Source organism: Anopheles nili, chromosome 2 (genome assembly GCF_943737925.1).
Source record: "Anopheles nili chromosome 2, idAnoNiliSN_F5_01, whole genome shotgun sequence".
NCBI lineage: Eukaryota > Metazoa > Arthropoda > Insecta > Diptera > Culicidae > Anopheles > Anopheles nili.
Window position 1 is genome coordinate 22,919,642 of NC_071291.1, and position 22,895 is coordinate 22,942,536.

General features: G+C 44.7%; 2 protein-coding genes across 2 annotated transcripts; both read left to right on the forward strand.

Moving 5' to 3' along the window:
• Positions 1-8,424: 8,424 nt before the first annotated feature.
• LOC128722217 (fatty acyl-CoA reductase 1-like) lies at positions 8,425-20,853 on the forward strand. The gene is made up of 7 exons (XM_053816072.1): positions 8,425-8,519; positions 8,673-8,763; positions 18,736-18,984; positions 19,066-19,505; positions 19,586-19,650; positions 19,741-20,029; positions 20,605-20,853. Exons 1-7 carry the CDS (start codon positions 8,425-8,427, stop codon positions 20,831-20,833), a joined length of 1,458 nt encoding a protein of 485 aa, XP_053672047.1. The 3' UTR covers positions 20,834-20,853.
• A 1,283-nt stretch (positions 20,854-22,136) lies between these two features.
• Positions 22,137-22,888, forward strand: LOC128732192 (uncharacterized protein F58A4.6). Its single transcript, XM_053825365.1, has 2 exons — positions 22,137-22,420; positions 22,495-22,888. The coding sequence occupies exons 1-2, from the start codon at positions 22,137-22,139 to the stop codon at positions 22,886-22,888; spliced, it is 678 nt and encodes a 225-aa protein (XP_053681340.1).
• The last annotated feature ends 7 nt before the right edge of the window (positions 22,889-22,895 follow it).

A 22,895-nucleotide genomic window follows, 5' to 3' on the forward strand; every position in this document is an offset into this window, starting at 1 on the left:
CGCACTTTCCCAGGCCCTTCCGGCGGGTCTTGACCCGCGCATGTTCGCAAGGGTTCGACGGAAGTGCGACGAAAGCGAGCGAATGGGCATTTTCAGCGATCGTCTTTCACGCTGCAAAACGCCTTTGATCACATGCAAATGGGAGCAGGCCCAAAACTGTGCATCCGTTCGAAAGAGCAAAAAGCAACGAAAAAGGAGCACGCAAACAGAAAAGGACTCGGATGCATCTGCGGAACCCTCGTCTGTCGGTAAGATCATTGTAAGCGATACCACGATCCTCGCTTACGCGCGCGGTCCCACGAAACGAACGTGTGGAAAGTTGATGTTTTCCTAATTTCCTTCCCATCCTACTCGTGCTTCTTGCGTCGCCGTTCCACAACTCGTTCGCTTGGGAAGGCCTCATAGTGAAAGTGTCACATGGGCTCGGGCTCGGTTTGTTTATCGTGTTGTGGCAGCCACAGCGGGTTGTCTGGACCTCCAGGAGATGGTTCTCGAGAACTGCACGGAGAAACCCTTTCCAAAATCCACGTTTGACGGTCTTCTTAACCATCCGTACTAGTCAGACTCTACAGGCAAGCCCGCCGGGAGAAACAGGCACGCATTCCGTGACAAATTGTCTCAAACACTGCAACACGCAGGTCCCGTGTCGTTTTGTTTACGACCCCGAAACGTAGTGCTTCCGTGCGAGAGAGCACCGCCGTGCGAGTAAACATGACACGAGCGAGACGGCGTGAAAACGATCCTCGTCCACTTGAGCAGACAGATGACAGGGCGCACTATCGCCGGGCCGAACTTGGGAATAAAGAAAGCGATGCCAACTACTCTCAGACCACCACGATCTCGCTTATCGGTGTGCCACAGGATACACGGATTTTCACTCATCTCAAGTGGAGACGCCCAGGAGCGCCATGAAAGGCGCCCGTATCGAATCGGCAAACGGCTAACGATGACGCCAACCCGCTCACTAGCGGATCTGCAGACGGCAAAGGTTTAGCCAACCGTCCGACGCCTTTGATCGCGCTTTCGTTTGCGTTTGATTGACACCTCATCAAAGGCGGCAACGCTAATTAGCAACCGCGCTGTGCGCTGAGAGGCGAGGAAAATTTAACGTTCTCTTGCCGAGCACCGGGAAACCAATCCTAATCGGAAATGGAAAGCCGCATTTTTTTTTGGTTTCTTTCTTCCTTAGCTAAGCAGCTTTCAGCCGTATCGATTTTCATCTGCAGGTATATGACGCACATTTTCGAAAAACATCATCCATCAAAGGAGTCGGGTTGTGTCCATCAGATTTGAAAACGCTGCTTCTTGTTACAGGAATATGTCGTGTACATAAAGGAATCTAAAAACGGTGACATCAATTAGGGTGTTATGTTTTCCATTTTTTCAAATTAGCAAGGTTACATTTTTCTACACTATACCAATGACCACTGTGTTTTCGTTGACCTGAAAACTGTATCTACCCGAATACATAATTTACTTAAGGGTTTCCCATGTTGCGCAGAATTTATCAGATTAATAATCATTTTCATTGGAGTTATGGATGATTGGAGACACACATTTTCAAAACGGAACGGAAAACGGAATGGAAACATCTTACATTTGATGTACCTGGATACAGTGACCAAAGCACGAAGCGTTTCAAGTCACAACTCCCACCAATAGATGGCGCAGTTAAGCGTTATGAAGACAGGCAAAATGGAATCAAAGTAAAAAAGAAAACAGTTGTTTTGGATTCATTGGGTGAGTTATAAGTCATAAGAATATATCTTCTCAACCTTTAATTTTTTATGATATACAATCGTTGCTTCTCGAAATGGACGGTTGTATCCGGTGTATTTCACTGTAAGGCATATGACTCTAGATAGTCGAGCCTATAAAGAAGTGGTCAACCTTTGAATATATTAGAAGTGACTCTTTGGAGCATTCAAATATAGAAGGCTACATTCCATTTCGCAAAGAAGAAGGAGAAGAAGAAGATTTTTTTATGATAAGATTTGTAATATATCACAGTGTTTTATAAAAATAGTATCAGGTTCCATTGAGCATTGAAAAAGGGTGTGCAAGTATTTGTGCAAGATAGTGGAATAACGAATGTAATACGATGCATTTGATGGAAAACTCAATATAATTTTACCAAATTTAAAACAAAATACTGCCAATAAAACTGTCAAATAATTCAAGGGAAGCATATGATATAAAGATTTCACAAGTGTTTCGACACAATACATCTCGTTTAACATCACTATAAATTATATTCACATTTATGGACATAAAACCCAACCACGGACGGTGATTTAATATTATTCATCATTCTAATGCAGCAACATAAAAGTAATAAGCTGTTGCTTCGGCCATCATGCCACACGAACGCGATTCACTACTGCGGTATATTCGGTCAACCTCGAGTAGCTTACTTCCGTCGGAGCCATCGTGAAAGTTTGCAATCGGAAAACGCTGCGAAAGGATGTGGTTCAAGGGTAGTTTTTCACGAATACGTCCACGTTGCTGACCTCGTCAACCTCTCTCGTTGGCAGACATGTTTTCCGTTTTGTTCAGCCAATGTACCGTATATCCAACATACTTTGCGCAATATTGCCAAAATGATGTTTAATTTATCGTGCCATCGATAGAAAACACAACAAGGCGGCGAAATGGTGAAGAGTGCAAAGCAGCCTCACTCGTTCAAAGCAACTGGTTCTCGAATCTTGGGCCAACACCATAAAACAAACAGCGACAGAAGGCGATAATTTTGCGTCGAGCCCTGCTGGCTGGTCAGAGCACCATGTGAGGAAAATGAGAGAAAAACGATACGCCGCTTCGCAATGAAACTGCGCGCACAAACGCAGCCGGAATCAGGTGCAAATGTAGGCCTGTTGCAACCACTTGATCGAGGCTGCCCTCTAATCTTCGCGTCTCCTTACCCCCAAATGTCGCCCGATCCGGCTAACCTTGACCAAAAACCCTTCACTTAATTGCGTGCATCAACGAATGCGGCCGAAGCCGAAGGTCCAAAACCGGACGTCACCTCAGGGCGGCCTCAGGGCAGGACGGCAAATCGAGCATAAACATATACACGAGCCCCCCGTATCCAGGGACGCACTACGAAAAACGAGCCACCAAAAATGACACTCCCAGAAAACCGGCCACCAGTGTTAAAATTCATTTGACAAAATGAAAAGCCCATTTTATGCCCAGCCCAGCCCCGGGGGGTAGAGCTCAGATTTTCATGGTGAAGGTTGCAACTCTCAAACATCCAAGCAGTCCGGTTCCCAGCGGTCGGACAGAATCGGTTTCATCCGTTATGAGTTTCAGTTTTCTTGGCCGTCCGGCTTAGAGACTGAGACAGATACACCGTAACGGAAGCATTTTCATTATTTGAATAATTTAAAATCGCGATCGCAAAATAATCGTGGAATTCCGATTGTTCCCGTGGAAGTGTAGTTTTTGTTCAGATGCAAAAATTTCCCATGTATCAGCAGACATGGGGCGGAGCCATTTCGCAAGTTTAGCGAGATCAGTATTTACGAGGCATCATAAAATTTTGCATAACCAGATTCCCCACGCGATTAGCACTGGAGAATACTGCAAGGTCATCTATGCTCCGGCGAATTATATCAGCAGGCACATACACTCAAGCATTCTACCTAAATCGAACCAGAACCCATCGCAAGATGAGCGTTGTATTTTCTTTTTTATTAATTTATTTTGGTGGAACGTGAAGCTGTAAAAACCGGAATTGAACGGTCCGCTGATGTATCGCGTTTGAAATGTCAAATTCGCAAGAACAAACCTTGAACTGCGGCCAAGCACAAGAAGCTTCCCGGTTGGAGGCGTCGCTCCTGCCATACACTATCTTGGAAGAGTTCTACGAAAGAAAAGGTAATTTAGTAGATAGGCTAGGATGTGGGCCGTTGGCATAGAAGCGACAACGCGGTGGGTCGTGCTTTTATTTGATATTTTTCCACGTTTGGATTTCGAATCTTTTACCCGACCATATACGTGCCCCTGGCAGCTGCTCAAGACGAATTGTTACTCATAATCGATGCGAAACGGTGATAATTTGATTGTGGAACAATTCAATCGTTGGGAAAAGTTTCATTTAAAAACATAAAATGCATGAAAATGGTGGGAAACAAAAACCACGTTGAATTCAATAAAAAACATGTTAAAACCAAACTCAATAATTTACTCAAAATATTAACTTTTGACCTTTTTTCCAACAATATGCTTTTATGAACACTGTTCTGATAATGTTTTAATAGAACCACTCCTGCATCAGTGAGGGAAAAGGAACAAAATCCTCCATTGACCTGGTAGTTCCCAACATGGGATAAATAATGAACACTACAAACTTCACCTGACTTATTTGCCTTGACGTCACACACAGCTCGGTGGTTCAAGAATAAACAGCACAAACATAGGCGGTACAAATTGTTTACCCAGCCGGAACTGGAATCTTTCGGGCGCCTCTTCCGGAAAACAAGCACGGAATATTTGGCTCGTGTAGCCGGTTTGATTTGGCCACTGCCATAGATTACTATGCGACCGGATCAGATCGGAAGACTGAATCACCGCTACTCGTCAACAGCTCAGCGGCTGGCCAGCAGTGTTTGGATATTGTCATTGAATTGTCCCTCGCAACGCTCCGTTGATTACGGTGGATGAGAAACGGCTCCTAGCACTTGCCCATGCAAAGGCCACGTATTCGTGATCAACGAATAATTAGCCACCACCAGCGACCGAATGGCCTTTAACGAAGGATTTTTAGCTTAAATAATCAAGAACATTGTGAAGATCACGCAAAAAAAACGATTCTCATAATCTTCTGTCGAGCCTCACGCATGCTGCGAGAAAAGAGACTAGATCGACGAAAACGATACATTCGACAAGTTGTGAAGACGGCGACATAAAAAAGAATATTCTCTGACACAAACAAAAAACAACACGCAACACACAACATCAGTGAAGCAATCAGATTCGGGGTTTAGCTTCAGTTAAACGTAATTAATCTTTGGCGTCACCGATAGCCGGAACTTTGGCGTGTTCCAAAATCTTGCTTTTTGTTTTTCTGCTTCACTAGAGGTCGAGAGGGCAGGGAAGCGAAACTTGAAAACTTGAAAAGTGAAAAACTCGCTCACCGTCTTCCTTGCTGCCATCTTTTCGCTTCATGTTAACGCTGGTTTCGGTGGCTGTTTTGTTGAAAATTTCCATTAGTTGTGGTTAGCCGACCATGTGTTGTGCCAAAAGCGAGCCCACGAGTGCGTCACTGCGAGCGAGTTTTGCTTTTTGAGGTGTTTGCTTTTCCCTATACTCGTCGTTTTGACTCACCAGTGCACGTTTCCAGCGAGTTGCGGTGCTACAAGGCCAGACACTCCAAAACATCAACCCTAGCGATACCTCCGGGATGATAGTGTGCATTAATAGGCCTGTTTTTTTGCTCCATTTTAGCCAGAGAGAACGGCCGGAAATCGTACGATCGTATCGATCAGCCCATTCCGGGCCCAGCTCGTGTTCTAACGCGGTTTATTACGCAAGACGCATAAAGCCACCTTTGATTGCTTCAACGTTTCCAGAGCAACAGTGCATGCATTTGTTTTTATTTTTTTTTACTTTGCTCCGACAAACGACAGTTAATTGCAGGGTATCCTTCCCTCATCACGCAGGATGACGAGAGTTAAGTACATTTCAAACGCAATCTTACGGGACGGATTAATTCGTGCAAAAATGCAGTTTCTTGCACAATCATCGTAGACGATTAGATGAGCACGGCGTTTTTTTTTGTTTATTTCGCTACCAGAACTAAGATGACCCGATCGGAATGATTTGGCCGCACAAGGGTAAATTAGTAAAAAAAAATCCTTTTCAAAATGTGGTTTCATGGGCGTAAAGTGATCGCATAGTTATGAACCAACCTGCAGCGTTTCAAGTGTTGGGGATTTTTTCTTTTGTTCCCATTAGTATGTGAAGATTTTTTTTTCTTTCTACCAATCGGACCCAACTATTTGGTATGCATGGAGGACACTCGTCTCCATCACCGTTGGAACGAAACGTACTCGCCTGTTGGCGTCACTGGCTGTCCGTTGAACCGACATGGTCGAGTACCACCACACATGCAAAGTGGGAGCACCACACGGGAACAAAGAATGGCGGCGATGGTGGGGCAAGAATTTCCAACCATGACTTGAATTTGTCGAAGATGATTGACAGATACGGTGGCGGTAGGACTGTGCCGTTGGAGTGAATTATTTGGTTGGTATTTTTTGCCGAATTCCCAAAGAATAACAATAATTGTTCTCTATTGGTTTGGTTGCCGGAAAAAAGGAAATTAAACTTAAGAATCCAACAATAACACTAAAACTATCCTTCCCTCTTTTTTAACATCATTTTTTGGCAAATACATCATCATCGCATTGTACAAAAAAGTGTTTATTTCTTAGACTATTTCTCTTAAGCTTGCATATTTGTATACAGAAAATAATTACAAAGCAACTGTACTACAACGTACATTTTTTCTTGGAAAAATAGCAGCTTCTTCAGATGACCAAAAGATTGCAAGGTTCAGAGGCAAAATGGGCCACGTGCTCCTTCATCTTCATCCACGAATTTTTCCCCATGTCGAAACAGTAAAAGCTTTTTTTCTGTATCCATGCGTAATTGTAACTTACTCGATACGGTCTAATGCGATTTGCGAGGGAGAAGAACACACTTCGGAGCCCAGCCAGGGAAAATCGAAACCTCAAAGTGATTGCGGCGAAAAGCATAGTGAAAATCTCGTCGCACAACGAACAAAAAGTGAGCGAGAGAGAGAGAGAGAGAGATAGAGAGAAACAGAGACTCATGTGTCATAAAATGATCTCGTAATCGATCGTATCGCGAGCACACCAAATGGCACAGAAGCCACCACGTGGTGACTCAACAGGTCAATTGCCAAAAAAAATAATTTCGGCACAATTTTGTGGCCTACCATACGAGCAATACATCATTCAGACCGGCTAACCGGCTGAGATCCGAGCGGAACGTCCATTTCGTGCCGTATGAAATTTACTCCATCTCACGGATTGTCATGCAATCGTACTGCGCTCGTCTGATTCTGCCTACGTTAGTTTCAAAAGCTACATTTACTAACGACACGCAAGGGAAATGCGGAAACTCGCCATCAAACAATCATGTTTGATAATAATGCTTCACATACACAGGAAAAGCTCTCCCGGCATTGCGGACAGTTTGCAGAATTGCAGTGTTTTTTTTTGCTCTCCCTTTTCTCTGCAATGCCAGCTGAAACAACACCGTTGCAGAAGCATAACACCTAAACTGTTAGAAGCAACACCCAAATATAAACAAATGGCAAACAATAACACACGGGCTGTGGATGAGACAGTGTCGATTGGCAACCTTGCTGTCGTCGAGGAGTGCGCTTTCGAAGTGCCGAGTTGACATGGCTCTCGCACATATTTCACTCCAAACGGCACGAATTTACATGCGCAGTGCTCCAAATTCGTCAGTGTGGGAATCGCCTTTCCTAAGCTGCTCGAGTGCTATGTTCACACCCAGTGCAACGAAGACAGAAGTCATTTCCCACTGAAACGAGTGGACATTAAGTTGCGGTAAATTCGAGACAAAAAAAAACATCCTCCAAATTGCATCCGCCAACTCACTCTCATCATCTCGAAAAAATACCTGCTACCCACCCCTCTTTCCCACCCTTTCTTTCTTTCTGCACCCCGCAAAGGTCGATGCTGCCGAAACTAATCGTACCGCGGCATCTAGCGGCAGGTCACACCGCTAGCATCACCTCAAACGCACGTTCATCATCGTGCGACGAATTGGCTTGCCAGTGACTAACACAGTTGCGCTGCCAAACCAACCACCACCAACATCCGTCCGTTGGGTGAAGGAGCCTGCCCTGCCCTGGGCTCCCTTGCAAGACGGCAAGACCCGCTCCGCACGATTTCCCACGAATAAAGGTGGCATCGGTGTTCGGTGCGGCTTCTACTCCGCGATCGCGAAGCGTTAGGTGTGCACGGTCACTTTGGGGCACTGTTCCATCAGATCTTTACCAGCGGTCGGCCTGCACGGGTGGGTCAAGCTTCGCCTGTGGATCGTGCGAAGTGCGCTACCAAGCGACGGTGGAAAAGCCTGGCGACTTGCGACTTGCGAAAGGAAAATTCGAATGTTCGGAAGAGCTTCCTGGAAGGAACCGAACACGAGCCTTCCGGCTTACGCAGGACGTCTGAGAGCGCCGTGTTTTTTTGGCTCTTCTGTTGTATGGTGCTAAAACCGTGATCTTGCAGCTAGTGATCGCGACTGTTGGATGCCTTGTTGGACGAACCAGTGTGGAAGTGCGAACCTATTTGTGACAATCATAGCCGTTGGGAGTTTCCGTTCCATAGCCGTTGGGAAAAGTTTAAACCATTGCACGTAGCCATGTCGAGCATAAGTGAGTTCTATCGTGACAAGGTGGTGTTTGTGACCGGTGGCACCGGGTTCATCGGGAAAATCGTGGTGGAAAAGCTGCTTCGGTAAGGAACAGTTTTGTGCCTTTTTCAGCCCCGCTCAATGCTTCCAAGCTTCCGCGAATGGTATCGTGAGGCGCAACCTTAACGAATTTCCCTTTATCTTTATCATTTTGGTGCATTCGCTTTCCAAATCCGTCCCGATTCGCGCTCAAACAGAACATGCGAAGTAAAGGAAGTCATTCTGATGGTGCGCGAGAAAAAGAACACGCTGCCGGAGCAGCGCATCAAGACACTCTGCGCATCACCGGTGAGTAGTGTGCGTCATCGTAGTAGGGAAAGTAGGATAAGATTCAAAAGCAGTTTCACGGGAGCATACGCGCGGAATCCACAACCTAAAGGGCTTCCATCCGTTCAAAGCGCTGAGGTTCGATATCGGTGTTATGCAACGTCAACGCACCGTTTGACTGACGCGATTGGATTTTTCGAAGAGCCAACCGCCAACATCGCTCGGTACGTTCGCGCTGGAAGAGATTAGCCATCCCTGGCGCTGCTTGCGCAAGCCCTTTAGTGTGCTGGGTTTTTTGGAAGCCACACGTCCGCCCAGCATCCAACGAGAGCTGGTGGTAAAATCGTGGAAAACCCTCCACCAGACCGGACGAGCTCGGGCTAGGCGGTTAAAATTTGGCCGGTTGATGAGCAACCTACGCGATAGCAACGCATTAAAACCACACTTGGGCCACGGCTCGATGAACGGATAGCGTGAAATTGAAAGTATCTCGAGACATCAGGAAAAAAAACCCCCCAACCGAATGCCACGGCGGTGTCGATTTCTCTGCCGCGTGGACTCGAAAACGAAATGATAGAATACGAATGCGAATCGGTTCAGCATGGCTTGGTGGTCAAGGATGGGTGTAACGCAAGGCGGGTGACCGAAGAAAGCCCACCGTGACCGGAGTAATGAGTTCATCCATAATGGATCGCCTTTATTTGCTCAAAAGACCGGCACGCTTCGCTTTCCGTTACGTCTCGCAGTTGTTGCAATGCCGAAGGTTTGACCGTTAAAGCGACCACTGTCGGACCAATGTCGGACGCAAGGACCTCAACGTAGCGGGCGTGCGAATGTCAATGCGACCCCAAGACCCAAGAGAAAATGGTTTCTCTCGTTGACGTTGGTCGAGACAGCTGGTGTCGATTTTCGGCGCAGGCAGCAGTTCAGCGCGAATCAAAGACTGTTTCACTTTTTTGTCTTCGATTTTTTGGGTGACGGGGTGACTTCACATTCACTCCACATCCGCATACGGTGGTCCTCCCCGGGTAGGGGTCCTGAAGGGAACGGAAAGTGCGAAGCAAGCGCGAAACAATTAACACGTGTTGCACAATTATTGATTATGCGGCAGCAACGACGACGACGAAGCTTATGATGATTATGATGATGCATGCCCCCATGCAGTGGGGGTGACGGTAAGGTGGCTCGGAATGCCCAGCATAACCATTGGCAGCAGCGAAAGGATGAAGAGAGAGAGAGAGAAACACATGCACGGTGACAGAAAGGTGGCGTTCCATCTCCTCTGTTCCATCTCCTCGGGCAGTGCATCAATCAACGGCAAAGTTTAGGCAAAAAATGGGACGCTTAGGCAAAAGGGGAGTTTGTCGTGTCGTCGCCACTTTCCAAAGACGGTATTCGCTGGACAAATATTGTTCCCCTCGAAGTGAGGCGTGCTTTCGATGGCAAGGCAGTCACAGCAACGAGTTGGCCAGGTCGAGGTCAACCAATTTCGGGAGGTTCCATCACCACCAACGTCAAAAGTGCATTTATTATCGATGCTTGATTTATCACACAAAACCCTGCGATTTGAGCTGCTATTGAGTGATCCTGAGCCTGCATTTGTTCGCTGTGCAGCGTTACGCAGCGCCGTGAGTTATGCCGCACGTGTACGTGTGGTCCACATTCAGCGCCGACAGGACAACCTTCGTGAGGCTGCCATAGGTGCGCAGCGAGGCTTCCAAATGCACGGTGCTAGAATCAGGCCACGAGCAACAGGCTGACTAAAGCGGGTCGACACAAGTGCACTTGCACGATGGTCGACAGCAGCAGCAGAAGCTGCAAAAACGAATGTCGCTGCACACACGCTCTAGTTCGAGCGGTCGAGACGACTGTTTGTTTGTGCGCATTTTTTTTGTCTCCACCTACTTCAAACTGGCGTCATCGTTTAGATGCCAATGTCGCCAATCTGGTGAGTCCGATCAGTGCGGTGCGTACTTGAAGGTGGAATGTTTGCAGGTGGACAACATCAACCACATTGCCTAAGGCGTTTTTCCTCGCCAGCTACCACCGGTTGCTGTGGAGCTATAGAGCGATGGGAGATATATATAAATGGAAAAATGAAATCATTCACCTAAATGTTCCCTTCCTTCTCGGACCGGTTATCCCTGTGCTGTAGCTGCCCTGCGTAACATGCACTAGAGCTGCCACTTTTCACTTTTATTGGCTGCTGGTTTCGACGATGATTCTTGGCTTATGCATTAGGTTGGTATTCATTGGCACCGCAAGTTCGTCGCTAATCGGTCATTGAAATCTCTCGTTTTGATTTGAACACTCACGCTGAGCGCTTTAGGCCGCGTCACGTTCAATGTGGAGGGATATAATTATAGTCAATTCCTGGCCGCGTTTTGTTTGAGTAGCAGACGACAAATGGATTCCATAAAAGGGCACGAAATAAGAAATAAAACACCAAATGGTGTGAATTTCCTCAGCGATCGATTGTCACATGTGCAAAGGGGCATTTTATGAGCACAGTGCATACAGTTTTTGATAGCTTCATATAAGTTATTCGAAACACATGAACTGTTTTATTTTCGCAATGCTAGAATGTGTATGCATTTTGGTACGATTTAATTTAATATCAATTGTTTGTGCCAAGCTTGTGTTATGCACTAATATTTGAAGCTAAATATTCATAAGCACACATATGTATTTTACCAAACCAGATTGAGCCATAAAAGCTGTTTTTGGTGATTGAAACGAAACAAAATCGCACAGGATATCAATTATGATGCAAAATAAATTTTTACTCTCAGCAGAGCATAACAACTGCAGGCAATAAAGCTCTTACACACATTGCCAATGCGAACTTTGTGAAACGATTCGCTTTTGTTGGCTAATATTATTCGTTATGACGCTACTCCGTGCAGCCAAAAATTAAAAAAAAATCCCTCCCAACGCATGACCGACGACATGCGCTCGACAAGGAGCGCTGCTAACCTGCAATTGGTTCAATAAAAAAAGGTTGCAAATAATTTAATAACACTCCATAAAACCCGTGCATGTCAGCTTATCAAACCTAAGCCATTTACACGATGCCATTACTATTTATGGCCGTAAAAGTCATTGGTCAAGTGACGGTGAACGAATAATACATCGAGCAAAAAAGAGCTCTACAATTGAGGGCCGATCGGTGATCGCACTGGTTTACCATAAACGTGTGGCAATATAAGCATAAGCAACGGTTGATCACACGACTAAACGATTTCGTTCGTCTAAAATTCATGCACTAAAACGTGCATCATCACAAAAGTGATATCTCTCGTCTACCATGTCCTGAAGAGCATACTGCACTCGGCAGCCCTATTTCCCACCCTTCAGTAGCACCGATTGCCAATGATCGATGGAAGCCAACCATGACTACCACCGCCAAGTGGATTTTAAAAGTAGTCTAACAAACTCTGCAGATTCGTGCCCTCATTCGATCTGTCGTTCTTGCGCGAACATTCACTAACGTCGAGGCGAGAGCATCTTACGAGAGGGAACCACGTAAAATGTGAATTCACGTCAGCTTCATATTAAGCTGTCGCGGGCAGCCCACCGCAAAAGGTCATCCCGAGGGTCTCATCGTTTCTGCTCAATCACTTCAAATTTCAACGCTAATTTCTTACTTCCAACCGCAGGCGGGCGATTCGCGAAAGCGCATTTGTATGTTTACACCCGCGAGCTCGCGTTGTCGATCACGTTCGCCAATCAATCAAACAAATTCTTTAAACGACAAACGAGCCAACGAAACGGTCGATTGAAAAAAAAAAGCCACGCAGACGCCGGTCGTGACTACCAAATCAATTTAAGTCCGAACGATCGCCGCCGAATCGAAGCGGGCTTCACTTGAGTAATCGAGCCAACCAACCTAACAGCCATTGTGTGTGAACAAAAAAAGACATTAGCTTCTCCGACAGAAGAGAAAGTAGCTAAAAGCTCTTGCTAGAGTAAGGCGCGTTAGACTGAGTGTCGAAAATAAATCAACAACAGCTCTAGCGCTCGAGCAAAGTTGGTCTGTAATTTTTGGAGGTCGAGAGTTAAACGAGCATTAGCATGAAGACGCATCCAATGACCACCATTACCATCTGTACGGTTTGGTAAGCGCATCGATTGAGGGTTGATTTATAATCTAGCCGGGCCAACCGTACCTTCCGTTCGTGCTTTGTTTTCACTTCCAGCAGTTGCGTGAGCCCACTTAGAGACACTATTTACGCTCCAAAAATGGTGGCCCGAATCGTGGAACCTTGGATTTGCTTATAGGAAGAAGCTGGCGAGGCCGCGTCTTTAGACTCGATCGACGATCACTTGCGCCGCGGCCGGAAATGGATCGTACAATCGTGTGTTCGTGACATCGGGTTGGGTGATGTGTGGCATTGTGCGTCTGTGTGGTGATTCCCCCGCGATATCAAGGACTAATTAGTGCGCGTTGAAATTAGACATTCATGAATCAAAATAATTCAAGTATTTTCAGCAACCACCGGGGACGGAGATAGGCGAGCTTGCGACCTTTGTAGTAATATCGTTAAATATTGTTGATATATAAAACTACCAGTGTAGCGCACTGAGATCGTAGTTCACTAGAACACAACATATTTTGCCAAACCTTAGAATTCCTTACAATTCACGCACAAAATTCTCGATTGAACCTGTTTACAGTAGAGCTTCGCCATAGCGTAGCGACTTTGTCTACTTGGAAACGTCATGTGGCATTCATTAAGCAACCGTTCGCGCTCTTGCGAATGTTAATTGCGCACGTAACGGAGTCCCCCGCGAATATAAATTTCAAATATCTAGAATCAGGGTGGTAGTAGAGTGACGTTGGTGTTGCCCGGTCTGACCCATCAGTGAATTATGGCGCATCGGGCCTCAAGCCTCCGAGAGTGGCCTCGAAATGGACGCATGACAGCTCGCTACCCAGGCGTTGCACTTACATAAGCTACCCAACTGTGCTAGTATACCTTTTGTAAACGTTCTCCACCATGCGGAAGTGATCCATTCCCCCGGGCCAATCATCGCGACGTCTATAAATCAGCAAGCTGTCGCTGACAGCAGTCGCTCATTTGCATAATGGACGCAAAATTTAAGCTTCAAAACCCGCTATGACACCGCAGGCCGAATGGTACAGATCGAGATGGAGCAGAGAAGAACGTGGAGTGCAGAATTTAGGAAACAACAAAAACTCTTGCGGAAGTTTTACTTTCATCTGCAGAACCGGTTACGTCGACAGGTTCGCTGCGGGTGCGTCGAACGCAGGAAGTAGACGCGATATTAGATTCCCTATTCGGAATGGTTTTGGTTTTGAAAGATTAACGATTAAAGCAGAGGGTTCGGGAAGCAACACCGGCAACCTGGGCAAACGAGATGCATTATGCAAATAATAGCCCAGACTGGACCGGGGGCGCGAACGAATAACAAATCGAAACAAAATTCGCTTCGAGCAAAAAACTGTTTTGTATAATACGACACATTTTATGCGATGCTCCGAGACGAAGAGCTACAAAAAATAATGAACCAACATTCTTGCAGGATGCATCTTTTCGGGACTTGTTTTGCATAAATTTTAATTGCCATACAACCCAGAAAAGAATGAAACAAGCGCGTTAGGGTGCAAGGCTCATATTTCGTGTCGTCGAACACAGCCAGTACAAAATTGAGAACATTCTACAAAACATGCCATCCGGTTTTTGAATACGAGGCTAGTTAGGTGGCAGTCTGAATCGATTTCAAATTTCGTCGTAAAACAAGTTGAACAGAAACATATGTGATCGGTATCGTTCGATCGCGACAAAGCAGAAGCGATCGTATTAACTAATTCCACATGAAGGAAGACTTTAGTAGTTCCTTCTAGTGGAATATTCATACCTAAAGCGCCCACCAACAACTTAATTTTGTCGCGCTTCGCGTATAATATTAACATTCGCAAGTCGGAGTCGTGCGAAGAAATCATTGATTCGCAGCTATTCTATCAGTGGAATGAATATCATGAATGAATTGGCTCGTAAAAGCCTTCTTGGCAGGCGACTCGTGAACTAATTTACTAATCTGTAATAACGAGCACCCTGGAACTAACAATTTCCATAAATTGTTATTTTGCTACCGTTTGGGCAGCATTTGAGTATCGATTATCTAAATTCACATTAAAATCAGTCACCACCTCGAGAACGATTGATTATGTCAACCGTGAACTGGTGCCGATGATGTCGACCAGATGATAACAGTGACATAATTTATTGCAAATTTTTCCTCACCGAAATGCTAATGGCTAACCGTAAAGCTGTCAATTTTTTTATCAGTTTTGCTTAGAAAAAACGAGTGCTAGTTTTCGAATCTTAAAAACGACGACATTTTCCTACATCTTTAACATGTTCTTATAAACCCTTGTAGCACAGTAAAAGCAAAGAATTTCCAAAATATACGTGAAAGCGGATATAAAGCAAAGCCAACAAATAAATCTGAGCTAATTTATTGCTTTGCCCGGCGTTTTTGGGAATCTTATCGGAATGTATAAAAAGTCGATTATTAACGCCATGGACATTTTTGCGGATGACACTATAAGTACCCAATTAATCCTTTCGTTCACGCCGGAGCGAACGAATCACGCCTTGTGTGGAAGATTTCAATGGGAATGTCTGTTCCAAAGGTCGTTTCCACCTTCCGGCTTTAGAGTTTTGATTTTCAAATAAATTGTTTATGTTATCGTTTGAGTTATGCAAGCACATCCCACTATACACGAAGAAATTGTGAAATTACAGACAATAAAACGCTGAAAAAAGTTTATAGCTTTTGAATGCAGTAAACACATGCGCCAGCGTAGGACGGTTGTGATACAGCTCTTGATCTCACCGCCTTGGACCTGCCTTGACTCACAGCACCACGTGAAATAGTGATACAGCAGCTCCGAATTTCCAAAGGTGGATCATCGTTTAGCAAGGTAAGGGCAAAGTTCTTCGACGCCCTTTGCAGAAACCTTGATTCGCTCCTCGGAAACACCGAAACGCGTTTCTACTCATAAATTCAGACCTTCTCCGAGATCGTCCATCGAATTATTGTAATACATTATCATCTCTCTTTGGAAGGGTTTTCGGCACCGAAAGAACAAAGTTCATCTCCAGCAAAGCCCGCTAGGCCTCCTGCAACATGCACATACAAAGCGCAGGAGTAGGCCATTGGACCGCGTCGCGGATCAGCTTTATGATGCCTAATGACTCAGGTTCAAAGTTTGGTAGCACTAGATCGGTTGTGACGGTTGCGTTCGTTTTCACAGTCCACAACCGAACAAGCTGGATATTTCTCAAAATCCATCATAGTAGCTGACCTAATCTCTGCACTGCTGATGGAGCTAGACTCAAAACCAGTTTTCCTCCTCGGCGGACATAGAGCCCTAAATTCAACCACTGTTTTTTTTTCCTCCGCGTCGTGTGGCAGTGTTAATCATCGAACATAGCTCGACATGGCATACATTAAGTTCGGACAACAACCACCGCCTCAATTTAAACTATCTACCGCAAGCTGCTGTGATGTGAAAATGTCTTCATCCAACAACGATTTGCATGATTGGCAAAGTTTGATTAAACTCTTGAAAAGTTTTAATTAACTGCATAAAGGGAACGATACGCTGGATTCTGATGTATGCCTCAACAAAAATTCCAAAAATCTCAATCAATAAGCCAATGTAATGCACTCACCTGGCGGCACCTTCAGGAATTTTTGTGTTTCAAATTTGTGATAAAATGTTCACGCTTCGCTGCAGATCAGCTACTGCGAATGCGTTGCAAACATGACACACGCAAGCATCGCACGATGAGTGCAGTGAAGCAGGAAACTGAAACCATCTGCCGGCAGGGGAATGTGCTTTTCCTTCTGCACTAAAATCATCAAAACCGTGATCCGACACTCGTTACGCAGCACCATGCGTGGGGAAAATATATTCGCCATGCATCGAATCTCGTCACCACTCGTCGTCACTGTACACTCCCCCACTGGCATTACATAAAAGCAGGACAGCAAAATATATCGAGTCTCGTTAGACGATCGCCCTCTTGGAGATATCGCGCGGATAATGGTCGAATATACGTCCAAGTCACAGGAAAAATCCGAATGACGACGATGTCGGAACTCTCGTCAAAGCCAATAAGTCACATCGCGTTCGCGGGCTCTCAACCACAACTGGCTTCGTTATGGCCCCCGTCATTCAAGCTTCTTTTTGCTGTGGTATGTCTGATGTCCCCCGGAGCAGTTACATATCCGTGGATCACTACGTTTGAATCAGACTGCCGGAACCTGTCAACAGAAATTCCAAACCACACCTAACGGGAGGTCGGATTTGCTTACTCTCCAAAAAAAAGCTCCCCGGTACGTGGCGTGATCGTTTTCACTACAGCTGACTGACCTTAATGGCGAGATTTTGGTTGTTGGGCTTTAAAAATGTCACTCTTCCTCTGGACGTCGTCATCGTTGCGAACGCACGATAGAACCGCGACCAAACGAACGACACACCGAAATGGTGGCAGTAAATAAAGCCTGAAAGATATGTAGCACACCGGTCGGTGTGCAAACAGGCTGGCCGGCACGGCACATCGATCAGGTTGATGTTTGCTAAACCAACCAGCTGGTTAAGGACGAAAATGGGGGGCAAATTGGAATAAGGGGTTGCCTTTTTATAGCTTTAGCAGGCAACAAGGTTATCCATTAGCAGTTTCGCCACCTAAGCACACCTTAACCATATCGCTTAAAATATGGACGTGCATTTATAATCTTTTTTAATAAACTTTAGTTTCAATAGAGTTACAACCAGGTGCAGCCAGTGATATTATTTTATATTCATGTTAGATAATTCGCAAAGGCACATGTAGTGCATTACAGATAATAGTACGGTTTTGCAGCAGATGAATTCATCATATGAATGAGGGAACATATGCAAACATAATGAAATTTTTCGAACTCCCCGAACAAAAACCGAAACCAAACCCCATGATAACCGATTGAAGATAGCAAGTAAAAATATTCAAATACAAAGCCACAATGCTCGGACCATCATTTGTTTTTCTCCCCCAATTAGATTTTGGCACAGAGATATAGCGATAATGCCATCAACGATTTTCATCAACGATCTCTGAATTTATATTGATGAACGATATGTCCTACGCTGGAAATGTTTACGCAAACCATAAAGAAAATATTATTCATAACAATTAAGATATAATCAATTTTGATTTCATTCCCTTTTGGCATCAATTAAAGATATAATGTGAAGCTATAAGAGGTCAATCAAACCCAATTTAACCTCGAACAAGATTAAAAGGGCTTTTCCAATGCCTAAATCGAATTGACGGACACACGCTGCCCACAGGCATAACATCGTTTATAATATATACATCAAGCAGATGACATTTTCATTCCCTTCGAGCTGAGGCGTTAAACTACTCAGGAACATATTAGTTGCCACCTATAATGAACTAGAGCGTGCCCACTAAATATGGAAATCATTTCTCCCTGGCAAAAATATCAGCAGACACAGCGATTGCCCAACACGCAGCCGCCGGGCATGATGGTGGCGAACGTAACGCGCCGAAACACATCGACCATCTGATTGACTTCTAATTATCGAAACGGAAAGTAATTTCCCTCTTCCTTTCGTTCTCTTGCCGTACGGCGCCATTCAAGCGTCTAAAGTGTGCTTTTTGCTTGTTTAACACACTAAGAGACGGTTTCGTACCGGGCAATGGCTGCCAACTGTCGGCGAGAGCTAGCCACGCATAACCATGAACTTTAGAAGCGACAGACAGAAAGAAACTGTTTTTATGGGCATTAGTAGACTGGTGCCATTGCTGAGAGCTGTTAGATAACTTAGTTCAAAGCTCACGTTATAATATGACCGTGTGACTGCCCGTTTCACGACGATGAGGGATATTTCATACCAACTTACGCAAACCTTTAACCTTATCTAAAAATGCGCATTTTAACACGCTTCAGATATTCGAACGATTGGCCAAAAAGAACCCCAGCTATCAGGACCGGATTCGAGTGATCGAGGGCGATCTCGAAAAGCCAAACTTTGACCTGTGCCCTGAGAGCATGGAGTACCTAAAGGAGCACACCCACGTCATCTTGCACATCGCGGCCACGGTGAAATTCGACGAAGAAATGATCAAGGCGATCAACATCAATCTAGCCGGCACACGAACCGCGCTAGAAATCGGACGGCAGTCCAAGAACCTACAGGTACGTATCACAAGGTGACAAGTGCTCAGTGAGATTCCTGGTGAATGTCCTCACACCTGACTGTCGTTATTTCCGGCGCAGAGTTTCGTGTACGTCTCAACGGCATACTCGAACAGCTACGACGAACACATTCAGGAGCGCGTCTATCCAGTTGATTGCAACCCCGAGAAGATCCTGGCCAATCTCGACGACGAGAAATTGATACAGGATGTGATCAAGTATTCGCTGAAGTGGCCCAACACGTACACTTTCACGAAGGCACTGGCCGAGGCACTGACTCTCGAGTACCGGCAGCACTTTCCGGTCGCCATCCTACGTCCGTCTTGCGTCATGTCCAGCCTAAACGAACCGATGCCGGGTTGGTGTGACTCGATCTATGGCACGAATGGAACGTTCATTGGCTGGTACTACGGACTCATTCGGACCAGCCACATCGATCCGGAGGTGACGATCGACACAGTGCCAGTGGACTACGTGTCGAATGCTATTATTGCCGTCGGATGGCAAACATACATGCAAAGGTAGGATCAATACCGTCTACGATCAATGAAATCAATAATTTTTCACATGCGTGGCGTTTCATGTTTTCTACCTCCATTAGGGCTCAGGAACCAGAGGTGTTGGTGTATAATTGTGTAAGCTCCACCGATAATCCCCTGACATTTGGTACGTTTTAGACGAAGATCGCGACGACGAAAGAGCTAGCGGGCATGTCGTATAACTATGCGTATTTTCCATCCCTACCTTCACTTCCAGATGAACGAAGACGCGAGTGCGAAAAAGCTTGCAAAAAACACCCTCTGCTGACGGGCATCTACAAACCGATCACCTTCGCCTCCAGCAACGAGTTCATGTTCCGGTTGTACTCACTGGTGCTGCACTATCTACCCGCCTACATCATGGACACAGCCATGAGGCTTCGGGGTGAGAAGCCCCGCCTCGTCGACACCTATATCAAGATTGATAAGGTCGTCACCACGGTCAAGAAATTTACCAACACCACATACTTCTTCGACAATCAGAACATGAAGGACCTTTACCTGGCGTAAGTGTCGCAATAAGGTCAGAGAAATCCGATCATACAATATTTATGATAGAGCAGATAGAAAGTGTTTACTGATGTTAATACGTTCCTAATAATGATGAAATTACCTTGCATATGTCAATATGTCAATAACTGATTATAACTCGCTAGTTTCGTAGCGTCCTCCATCTTAATGGCGCCTTTTTCGGTACACTCAGTTAAACGAAGAATGTTATTAACCAGCCCCAAAAAAGAATGTTGGAAAACTTTCATTACTTGCTGCAGTAAATTTTACGAGTCAAGATGACTTTTTCCTACAGCATCATGGCCACAAGTGGGGCAAACATGAAGAAACATCCATCTGAACAAAAACGTTTTCTCTTCTCGTTTTACGGTTATGTTTCATTTAGCAATAACTAGCTTTTGATGAATTGTCGGGGACACATTTAAGGAACACAAGATAAATTGAAATCAAGAAAATATATATTAAAACGCTACTGTTCCCACCGTAAAATGAATATGTTGCATGTTCTGAAGCAAATACTAATTGAGTGATTTTAATGCAATTTTGTTTTTTTTTCTCTTTAATTACGCAGCATGAATCCAATAGACCATCAACAATACCCTTGCGATAACCGAAACTACAGCTGGCGGCTGTACTTCGAGGTGGCCGTCCCGGGACTAAAGAAATACTTTTTCAAGGAAGACCTCAATAACGTAAAGCAGGCTCGCCAAGCAATGCGTAAGAAGGAGCTTATCGTGAACAGTATACTGTTTCTAATTTTGGGCATGATTCTACTGCAATTGTACTATCTGTTACGCTAAACGTTGATGAATCATGCAATGCAGGCTTGTGACGATCGATGTTAGTAGTCGTCTATGACCAAAATCAGGGTCACCATTGTATGGCACGAGCAGTTCACAAGGTTTTGATCATCCGAACCAGATGGAGTGGCTTACCTCAGGGCAAGCAGCTTTTAGTGCAAGGTTAAAAATCGGGTGTTGAGCGATCGGTCGCGGGGATAGGCGATGCGTATCATTGACAAGAAATTTCGATCGTATAGGATAATAAAAATTTAATGGGATGCATAGCTCGTTAAATATGTTATAAGGGCCTTAGGGTAGCAAGCGGCCGAAGTAGTAGATGCAGCGATAGGTTAGTAACTGTTGCATAACTATGTTTCTCTGTTTCTATTGCTTTTATGCTGAACTGCGACCACTGTTCGTACCCTGTAGCTTAGCGGACACTGTTAACTTCGTTATTTTTTAAACCGTATCTATTTTATTAACAACTGTGCAGTGTACGCAAATGATTGCGCAGTGCCAAAGTCATATATGACCTAGTAACCCTTGGAAAACCTTCTTTAGGATGTCTACCAACGCAGATGATCATATTTTCAACGAAGATACCTTTAATTTTCGTTTCCTCATTCGTTCGTTCTACCGTTACAGACATTTTGATTTCGGATGTATATTTATTATTACTTTTGCCGCGATGCGCACCTATAGCAATATAATAGAAACTAATATACGCGTAGTTTATGTTGGGCGTGAAATAAATTAAGTCCCGGCTCAAGCCCAGCAAGGAGTGGCTCGTTAAAAAGAATGTTGAGTGTATGATTCTTATTTCAAATTTTACACTAAATATAATGCTGATAACCAGATCTTATCGAAAAAAATATATAATAACTTCAGAAGAAAATAAACATTTCGCTCTTTTTAAATGACCTCGTTACACAGATCGTGGAATCGTACGAGGAATGTTATTTTTAGAATAGGTTTTGAATAAAATTTACAATAATTTTTAGCATACGATACAAAATTCATTGTTCTATCGTTGTGGACCGTGCTCAGGTCAACTGACACGCATGTTTTGCAATCACGTTGCATTCTCCATCCGATTCCGCACGATCTGTAACCACGTCTTCACTGTTTCAATCATACGCCAGAAACACCCTGTATCATGTTTGTTCGTTTTTGAGAGTGAACTCGATGGTCTAAACACAAACATCACGTGTCAAAATGTTAACAATCGAAATGACAGCAAAATAATTTCCAGCTGTTAGCGGCAAGGCATCATCAGATCCCATTGAAAATCGTAAACATTGTGCACGGAAACTCAACAGGGATGATTTCATTTTACATTTGTGATTATACCGAAAAAATATCCACATGCAACATTCACAAAAGTGGCATTCGGATACGGCAAATAGAATGCAATAGCAGTATACAGCCTACAAACATAACACGCATATCTGCAAACCCGATAAAGCTGGTCGATTTTCTACACAATTTGCAGTTCTATCCTCGATTCCGCCTTAAAATAGCCAATGCTTTGTTCTGTGAAGAACCGAATGAAACAATGTACATCAAACTTAGTCCTCCTGCTAAAGAGCATTTGGATTACCACTGGTAATATTGTCAATTATATCTTCAAAATTAAATATATGGAATAACTCTAATTTCATTTATCTCTCATTCTGCAGGGGCGAACGGGCAGTCCGTATGCTGTGGGAGTTCATAGAGCTTACCGAGTTGATGGCCTGGCTATCGACGCTTGGCGGCGCATTTTCTGCTTTGGGCGATTACCAGCTTGCTTGTGCCGATACAGCTGGAAAAATTTCTATACACCAAATGAAGCTTGCCTTTCGGCTGGGCGACCCGTCGCTTATTGCCCGCTGCAAATTATACCTTGCCATTTCGCTCATCCAAAGAACTGAATTCGCAGCTGCCAAGCAAATTATTCAGTCTGTTTATAGTAACGAGAAAAAACAAGTTACACCCGAAACCCGTCTGCTAAAAATGTGCCTAGGAATATGGGCTAAGCTGCGGTACGATTATGATGTCCACCAAAAACATCAATCTCGCATGAAAACGTGAAAAATTG